Source organism: Triticum dicoccoides, chromosome 3B, assembly GCF_002162155.2.
Source record: "Triticum dicoccoides isolate Atlit2015 ecotype Zavitan chromosome 3B, WEW_v2.0, whole genome shotgun sequence".
Lineage (NCBI taxonomy): Eukaryota > Viridiplantae > Streptophyta > Magnoliopsida > Poales > Poaceae > Triticum > Triticum dicoccoides.
Genome location: NC_041385.1, coordinates 364,598,848 through 364,608,439, shown reverse-complemented (window position 1 = coordinate 364,608,439; position 9,592 = coordinate 364,598,848). Strand labels below are relative to the sequence as shown.

Here is a 9,592-nt window from a genome sequence, read left to right as displayed (position 1 = left end):
GATTAGTTGCAAGTGCAGCTTCTTTTCTCAGTAACTTTTTTTCCTGTTCTGAGGATGTTGGTTCGCATGGATGCAGGAATATTTGGTTTCTTGACCGAAACCCTGGCGGTGGAAGATGGATGCCAACAAGGACAAAGGGAATGACAAGATGCATTTGCGGGATTGGTCGTCCCAGGAGGCTCTGCGCACATACAAGAGACGCCGTCAGCCAGAGCCTGAGCCTGAGCCCAAGCCCGTGGATGTGCCGGAGCAGCAGGTGTAATCTTCAACTGAAATCTGTGTATTACATGGTGCTGAGTTAGAAAGAGACTTCAGTTGTAATGTGGCATAGTTAGGGCTTTACGCTAGCCAAAGATTTTATTTTGGCCTTTTAGAATGGATTAGTGGCATCAACTTGGTAGTTGCATGACTGCGGGAGGGCATCAGTGATAGGGTGCATATTGCCAGAGCCTTATGATTTTCCAGGATTACCACTTGACCTCGGTAATCAAATGGGTGAAGAATTGATGAGTAAGTATAAGAGCTTGTTTATCAGTGGTCTATTATATGCTTTTGGTCTCCATGACTGCAAATTTCTGGTTACAGAGTATCTTATGCTCGCCAAACAATTTGCTGGGGGCAACATTTAGCTTTTGCCTTTTGCAATCTGGAAATTACTTTGCTAATGGTAAAAGAGTGTCACATTTGATTTTGCCGTGTCAAAAGCTTGAGTGGTTATTTCTTGGAAAAAAGAAAAGAAAAACATTGAGTAGTATCTCTGCCAATCTGTTTTATCGGTCAAACAGAGTAGCATGGAGGAACTTTTCCTTTCTCCAGCTAGTATTGAAACCTGTGAAAATGAAATAACAGAACATGCAAAACCTGGCGTATCTTGTCGGATACCCTATGTTATATGGATACATGCTGGATACATGTCCACCAAGTATCGGGAGAGTTAATGTTAAACTAATACAAATCACCAGCGTCAAGCCACCACTGTGTATTAGCATTTATAAAAATGTAAGTACCCCCCTGTCCAATTTGTCACATATCCGTGTTGGTGTTGCATAGATTAAAACTATACCTTTTACTTTGCCAGCTTTAATTTTGTTTCTATCTTTTTCTTCAGTAAGTGACATTCTTGCTGACCTATTAAACTCTATTTCAGGGCCTTCATTTATTATGACTTGAATGAGCTACTTATATTTGCATATATAATGCAAAGTTGATCTTACTACTTCTGTATCATTGTTCAAGAGATCATAACTTTTTGCAGGTTACTGATACTTTCTGGAAAAGTAGGGATATTGGATGGAAGCACGGGATAATGATTGATGAAAACAGACAACACTGGAAGTGTATGTATTGTCACCTGACTAGGTATGGTGGTGGTGTGTCTAGACTCAAACGGCATCTTGCTGGTGATTTGGATGTCAAAATGTGCCCAAAGGTTCCAGCAGACGTTGCTGAAAATATTAGGGAGCATTTGCAGAAGAAAAGAGAGAGACGAAAGACGCGAGCTGCACAGAATGGTGTCAACAGTGTGACCAGGAGCTCTGCTGATGATACCAAGGCTGAGAAGGATCCTTTACCTGTTGACTTAGAGGTGCCAACTCGAATAGACACTTACATTCTTGAAGAAGGCACTAACCTGACAAATGCGGATCATCAGGAGCCTACCATTTTTAGGGTATACAAAGGGATAAGTGTACTTCTCCCTTAATTTATTTTCTGTTCAGAGTGACACCTACTATTGTTTAGCTAATTTAGCATAAAGGAGTAATAGAATGGTTCTGTTCATGATGACCAAATGTTTCATCTGGAGTTATAAAGAATCACATTATTGGATAGTTGATTCGCTGGGATGCTTACTTTAGGTTCATGCACCTGTGGACCTGGAATGGGTATGTTATAACACCTAACCGATTTCAGCTCAAATCCGCAGTGGTACCTCAGAAAATCTAGAATCAACCAAAGGCAATTAAACTTAATAAGACACCATAAAGCCATCCGTAAAAATAAAAATGTCAAACTATCACTGTGAGATTGTGAAATTTCTGGATTTAGTACCCTTGAAGACCTGCTGAGTGTGATTCGAAATAAAAAATCACCCATGCACTGTCAAAACAGACAGTTTGTGAAAATATGTTTGGCGAGAACATTCTTCCTCTTTCATCTTTTAAGAACAGTGCACAAACTGTCATATGTTTGTACATTGTTTTGCTTGTGCACATGCTATAGCATCTCTTTACATCTATGATATTCCCAAGCTCATTTGAAGTGCACAAATCAAAATAAGTACAAACCCAACCATGAGCACAAAATCCTTGTCCTGATTATTTATATTTACATCTCATAAATTTTTGTGTACATCTTCTGAGCACTACCAGTAACCTTGTACTGATCCATGTTTTACATTGTTTTGCAGCCTCCCTTGTTGCTACGAGGGGTAAGGGATATTGGGTGGGAGCATGCAGTGGATCTTGATGGAAATAAAAAACGGTGGCAGTGCAAGTGGTGTGATTTATGTCGAAGTGGTGGGGTAACTACATTGAAGGCTCATCTTACTGACAGCAGCTGCCCGAAAATTCCAATGGAAATGTCAAAGCAAGTGTTGCACTTCGTTGAAGAGAAAAGAGCAGCACGCCAACTTTTTAATAGGGACCCATGGCCCCCTTACAAGAAAATTGATGGGGTTAGTCTTTTTTGCTCAGAAGTGAAAGAGGAGGGGACTGTATCATATAAGAATGGTCAGCAACCTTCAAATAATGGTATGCATATGCAAACATCAGGGAATTGCACTATTGACGAGGTATACGAACCCAATAATTTAATTCCTGCTGATTCATTTAATTTATGTTACACTTTACTCCCTCCGTTCTCAAATCGTTACGACTTTGAATGTCGGGTGTATCTTTTAAACCTTGGTCATTAATAAGTCTTCTCACCTTGAATGCCATCATCATATTTGTTAGAAATTACATCCATAATTATGTGTTTATAATTTTGCTAATATATATTTAGAAAAACTAGTGGACAAAGTTGTGTATTGGAGAATGTAGACTGTCTGTGTGTGTGAACTCGGAAACAAGTAAAGAGGATGGAGACAGTAAAAGCTTATCAAGTTATGCAACTGGTACTTTGCACAGTGACCTTTTTATGAAAAGAAAATAAAAGAAAAGGGAACATAACAAGACACGGTCTAGAAATTGATTCATTTTGATAAATGACATTAAGTAGTAAGATTCCTTTGCAAATCAATGTCATTTCATGTTTACCCAAGTAGTCAAGTATCTTGAGTCAGTGCGGGTTGTCCTGAGTCAAGGTCCAAGATCCATGAGTGTGAATTACTTCTGAGGGCATTGATGGTGTTATAGCCCAGGGGTGCCTCGCGCCACCGGAAGCCGGCCCGAGGCCCCCCAAGGTTGATACATGCCTTGGGACATCATCCCGGGCCGTGGGCCCTTTAGAAGGAAGGACCCTGAGTACTTGGAGCGCAAGACCAGGAAGCCGGGTCCTAGGAGGATTCCTCCACCTCCTTAGATCGGCTAGGATTCTTGTAACCCTAGGCCCCAGGCATCCTTTATAAGTCGGGGCAGGGCTAGTCGATAGGGCATCCAATCTCATACCTACCACCACCCCTTGATTCACCATTACCCTGTATACCAATCTAACATGAGCAGGAGTAGGGGCTTTACCTCCACCGCGAGGGTCTGAACCTAGGTAATCCGGTCTCCTGTTTCCCGTCTGCTCTTTCCGGCTAGTCACAACACTCCATCGAGGGGTCTGCTGGGTTCTACTCCGTCAGGCACCTATAAGTTAGCATGTTGCAATTTAAAATTTGGCATGTGGACTATCTAACCGCTCACTATGTCTTTCAGTGTTAACTTTACATCTGAAAGTTGTAAAATTGACAAGCAGAAAAAGGAGTGCCAAAACAATGAAATCTACTTTCAAAAAACATGCACACAAAGTTCACATGGGTTCGGGTTTAAATAGAAAAGGGGGTTTACACCAGATACGCCATCATTTTGTTTTTTTATAACTTATCTTAGTTCTTTCGAGAAACTATTATAGCATTTGAACTTACTGACCTATTTTGGTTTGTTTTCTTTGAGAAGTTGGCAGCTCGAAGCAACCAATGTGGTACAGAACATAGTGGCCAACCAGTTGAGGATTATGAGCAGTCAAAGAAAGGCAGTGATTGGGCAGAGGAGCAGTTGCCAATCGAGAATGGCAAGCACCATGTACTAAATAATGAGCACCACATTGTTGACAAGAACAATGGGAATCCACAAAATAGAGAGGTAGTTCTCCTTCAAAAAACCGACACAATAATAGGGATTTTGAAGTTTGTCGAAATTTGTGTTGAATGGTGTATAGGGCTACATTTGGACTGGTATTAGTGGAGGGTTTTGTGTTGGAATCGAACACTTATAACCTGTGCCTAATATATAAAGGCACCGGGTAGCCTATGTCGATTTAGCACACATAGAGGAGAACCCGAGTAAGGGCTGCCAGAGTGTAGGCATCACCGAACCCCATTATCAAACATCACCTCGCCATACTTTCTGCAATGATTCAATCCCTAAAATCCTAACAGACTTTTGGTGATACTACTTATAGATTTCTTATAATGAGTAAGACGTTAATAGACTTTTAAATTTCTTGCAGAAGTTGAACTTAGAGTGTGATAACTCAATACAAGGTGCCGTAACTACATTGAAGGCTCATCTTACTGGTAAGAGCTGCCTGAAAACCTGGGATGTTCACTAATGTGCCTGTACTTGCCTTGTAACCAGCCTCCTAAGGAGGATTGTACCAAACTCCTTCTTTTCAATACAATGAAACGCAAAGCTTTTGCGTTTTCTCGAAAAAAAAGAGCTGCCTGAAAATTCCAATTGCAATGTCAAAGAAAGTATTGAACTTCGTTGAAGAGAAAAGAGCAGCACTTCATATTTTGAATAGCGAAAAAATTGATTGTATAAGTGTTTTTTGCTTAGGATCAGAAGAGGAAGGGACTGTACCATGTAAGAATGATCAGCAACCTTCAAATAATGATATGCATATGCAAACATCGGAGAAGTGCGCTATTGATGAGGTATACAAAGTTAACCTAATATCATTTACCATGTAAGAATGATCAGCAACCTTCAAATAATGGTATTTGGAAGTTAAACATCATTGCTGATCCATTTACTTTTTGTTATTCCTTACTTACTCGTCCTGCGGCACCGAGCACCCCTGGGTGACCCCCAGCGCCTGGCTTCCATCGACCCGTCCTGCGGCACCGAGCACGAGACGAGCTTGGTCCTGCAGCACCGTGAGCGAGGCGAGGTTGGTCCTGCTGCACCGTGCGCGAGACGGACTCGGTCCTGCTGTACTGTGCGCGAGACGAGCTCAGTCCTGCCGCACCGGGCGCGAGACGAGCGATGGGCCGCAGCTGGGAGAAAACCAGCTCTTCGACGAAAGTAACGGCCGGACGACGAGGAGAAGGATCGAAGGCCGACACAGACCGCTTACGAGCAAGCCGACGCCGAACAATCCAGCCGCCGCCGCAACCGACCCGCCACCTCGCGAGCCACTCACCGATGGCCGCCGCCGCCGAGGAACGACCCGGACCACCGCCATGAGCCACCACCACTCCGTGGCAGCCCACATCCACACTGGGCCCCGAGGGCCAGCCCCGAGCTGCCCACTGGCGGCCATGGGCCAGATCCAAGTTGATCTGGCCGGCACCATCGCCACCAGCAGCAGCAGCTGGCTCACCGCCGAGGACCACGGCCAAAGCCATGACCCCACCAGGTCACAGCCCGCCCCCGCGCCGCCCGACGCCCACGAGCCCGCCAGACCGGATCTGACGGAGCCGCCGCCGCCAAGCGCACACCACCGACACTTCCACCGCTGCCGCGCGCCACCCCCACCAGTAGGCCATGGCAAGGGCAGCAGCCCACGACCCGTGCCGCCGCAGCCCTCGTCGCCCATGGGGAGAAGAAATCCAGAGGACTCCCGCCGCCACCACGCACACGCCCCGCCACCACACAGCCAGCTACGCCACCGCCGAGCCCATGCCGCCGCCGCCTGCACGCCACCGTCCGGGGCTACCGCTGCAGCGTCGCCAGGCCCCGTGCACGCCTGACGCATCCGACGGGCAGGCCGCCCCGCGCCGCCTGCGACCGTGCGGAAGAGGAAGGGCCCCCCGTCACCAGCCACCACCAGGGGCTTTGCCCAGGTGTTTCCGGCCGGCGGTGGCGGGGAGAAGGGAGAGGAGGGGGGCTAGGGACGGGAGGTGGCGGCGCTGCCCGAGCCGCCCGCGGGGGAGACGGCGTGGGGGCAAGAGAGCCAAGAATTTCCTTTGACCGGTTTCTTAAAACTCTTGTAACCCATCTTAGCTCTTCCAAGTAGCTATTATAGCATCTGAACTTACCCACCTATTTTTTTCTCTCTTAGAAGTTGGCAGCTCGAAGCAACCAATGCGGTAAACATCATTGTGGACAACCAGTTGAGAATTATGAACAGTCAAAGATATGCAGCGATTGGCCCGAGGAGCAGTTACCAATGGAGCATGAAAAGCATCATGTACTAAATAATGAGCACCAGATTGTGGACAAGACCACTGAGAATTCACAAAACAAACAGGTAATTGTCCTTCCAAACCTGGTGTAAGAAATAATATTTAGTGTTTAGTCTGTCCTGGAGAAAAGGGTTGGTTGTGTTTGTGCCATTGATTTATTGGTTGGTTTTGAGCTTTGACCTCACTAGTTTTAAAGTTTGTTGGAGTTTGTGTCGAATATTTCTGTAGTGCTACAGTTGGGCTTGGTATTTGTGGAGAGTTTGGTTTTGGATTCAAACACTTCAACGTGGACCTAATATATAAAAGCTGTGGCAACCAAATTACACTAGGCAGAGGCATAGACACAGGATCACGAGAAGGACGGTCTAGACACCATTGGTACTGATGTCTAGGTATCTAGAATGGCTGTGGTGGGTGGTCAGAGATGTTATCAAAGACTCGTTGGTTTCTTGCCGGTTGTATTATGTCTATATAGTACACTGTGAGGAGCACCCGAGCAAGGGTTCCTGGAGTGGTAGGCATCGCAGAACTTCGTCATTGAACATCGTCTCCGCATCTACTTTCGGCAATGGTTCTATCGCTAAAATCCCAGCAGCCTGTCAAGTGCTATGATTGGTACAGGTCCTAAGACCCGCATATGTGACAATGTTTGGGGCACAGCTCCGAGGATTGTCCGTCCATGGTGCCGGGGATGAAAGGGGGAGAAGTTGAGGACAGGGATTATACCTTTCCTAATTTATTCTCATTCATTGGATAGTCCATACAGGTACATGGCGTCCCTTTTGTACGGAAGACTCAACTTGATACCCAAGATTAGAATCTCGACCTTCCTTAAAAACCATATACTTTATCTTGCTAACTAAACTAATCTCTTTCCTAGCTAAATAGATATCATTACTAAGTGACGTATTATAATTATATCTAATGGGCAAGGGGATGTGATCCATGCCTCTGACACTTTAGTGACAGTTCTTATATATTTCTTATAATGAGTAAGACTTTCATAGACTTCTGAATTTGCTGCGGAAGTTGAAATTAGAGTGTAATAACTCAATACAGGGTGGCGCAACTACAGCGAAGGATCATCTTACTGATAGCAGCTGCCCAAAAATTCCAGTGGAAATGCCAAAGAAAGTATTGAACATCGTTGAGGAGAGAAGAGCATCACACCATCTTTTGAATAGTGAAAAAATTGATTGGTGTAGTGTTTCTCGCTTAGAATCAGAACAGGAAGGGACTGTACGATGTAATAATGATCAGGAACCTTCAAATGCCATGCATATGCAAACATCAGAGAAGTGTGCTGTTGATGAGGTATACAAACCTAATAGCTTAATTCTCTCTGATCCATTTATTTCTCGTTACTCCTTACTCCCTCGTTTTCAAATATCATCTTGAAATGCCTGCACTTATTGTTTTTCAAACTTCATGATCCCCCACTTGGAAATGACATCATTAGATTTGTTCTCAAAATTATTTCCATAATACATCTTTATAATTTTGTAAAAATATGATTAGAAAATACTAGGGAATGAAGTTTTGTAATGGAGAATGGAGGCTACCTTGATGTAATATAGGATGGAGACAATACATGCACATTTAAGTTATGATGTCATCTGTACTTTTTGCATTAATGTTTTGACGAAAGAAAAAGAGAAGGAAAAATGACACGGCCGAGAAATTCATTTGTTCAGTAAATAACATTAAGCGGTAAGATTTTGTAGCATGATTGCTGTGTAAATAAATGCTGTCCAAGATCAGTGATTATCACATGTCTACTCAAGTAGTCTAGTATCTTGGGTCAGTGAGGGTTGACCCGTTAACCTGTGTGAACTTTGAGCCTGAAAGTTGTGAAATTGACAATCAGAAAAAGAATAGTGCCAAAACAGAGAGACCTACTGTTTGTTAGATGATACTTGCTTTTCATGGGGTTTTCTTAAACCTTAACATGAAGTTCATACGAAGTTTACACAGATGCATCATCTTTTCTGAAGGAAAGAGCGCATATGATTTTGTACACATGTTGAAACAATATGCTACATGAAGATTTGATGTGTTTCAAGATCAATTCGAAAACTAACAGTTACAAAAACTGAGAATAAGTAGTGGCAGTCCCTCTTCCCCAAAATATAAGGCGCGCTTGACTTTTTCTTGTCTTCATCGCACAATTTTGACTATGATTTTCACTTATTGTACATCTACAAAATTAGTATAAAGACATGAAATAAAATTATTTTGCAAGACAAATACGACAACACCATTTATACATGTTCAATCCATGTACTTTGGTATATATTAATGGTCCAAGTGGTGCATCAAAGGCTATGCAAAGTCAAGCGCCGCCTTACATTTTGGGAAGGAGGGAGTACACTATTCCAGTGGTGTTTGGTATCTCTGTTTAATTTTTTTCCTCAGTCTAGTAATCTTGTTGCACAACCCATTAAAAAATGGTTGTATGTCCAGCATGAAGTTCATTTATTTTCAAATCAAATGTAATTGGGTTTTTGGCCATTTACAACGCAGCAGTACATTGTGCACCCTTGGTTCACGTGTAGCCAGGATAACTGTTCATACGCCTATCAATACTTTAATTTATTGTAAACTATGCTCATATCTACATGCAAACTAATTATGATGTAACATTCGTGCCGTAGCTCCATGGAGCTATGAAACACCATCCATGGAAGAATCGGTCACTTCTGGATTTGTCATATTTGACTTCAAACTTAGGTAGTCCCTCCTAATAAATTTAGATCGAGGACTACTGTTTTAGATTGTAACTTTTAGATTAAAGGGTGCTTCCCTCAACGTGGCAGTTTCAAGTGGTTGGCTTGTCATCTGTTTCGACAATTGTTTTCATATCTTTTGTTAGCTACTAAGATCTGCCCATATATTTGTTCGCACAACCTATTTGCAAGTCACCTGAATTTTGAATTCGCGTAAGTCAATTCTGGAGAGAAGACATGCACAGCCCCGAGGCTGAGTACGGCGCCGCGATGAGTCCGAGGGTTGACTGGTTTGGGTGGGGAGGTGCGGGCT

At 43.6% G+C, this 9,592-nt stretch overlaps 1 protein-coding gene across 7 annotated transcripts in view; it reads left to right on the top strand.

Moving 5' to 3' along the window:
- Positions 1 to 9,592, top strand: part of LOC119276071 — a 17,491-nt gene that overhangs the window by 550 nt on the left and 7,349 nt on the right. For 2 of the 7 annotated variants that reach the window (XM_037557046.1, XM_037557041.1), the window contains exons 2-9: positions 77 to 256; positions 1,256 to 1,669; positions 2,408 to 2,791; positions 4,101 to 4,286; positions 4,654 to 4,720; positions 4,983 to 5,080; positions 6,430 to 6,618; positions 7,613 to 7,867. In XM_037557046.1, the coding sequence (XP_037412943.1) occupies positions 116 to 256; positions 1,256 to 1,669; positions 2,408 to 2,791; positions 4,101 to 4,286; positions 4,654 to 4,720; positions 4,983 to 5,080; positions 6,430 to 6,618; positions 7,613 to 7,867 (1,734 nt within the window). In that variant the 5' untranslated portion in view covers positions 77 to 115. The other 5 variants (XM_037557045.1, XM_037557043.1, XM_037557042.1 and 2 more) reach the window with 5 other exon arrangements.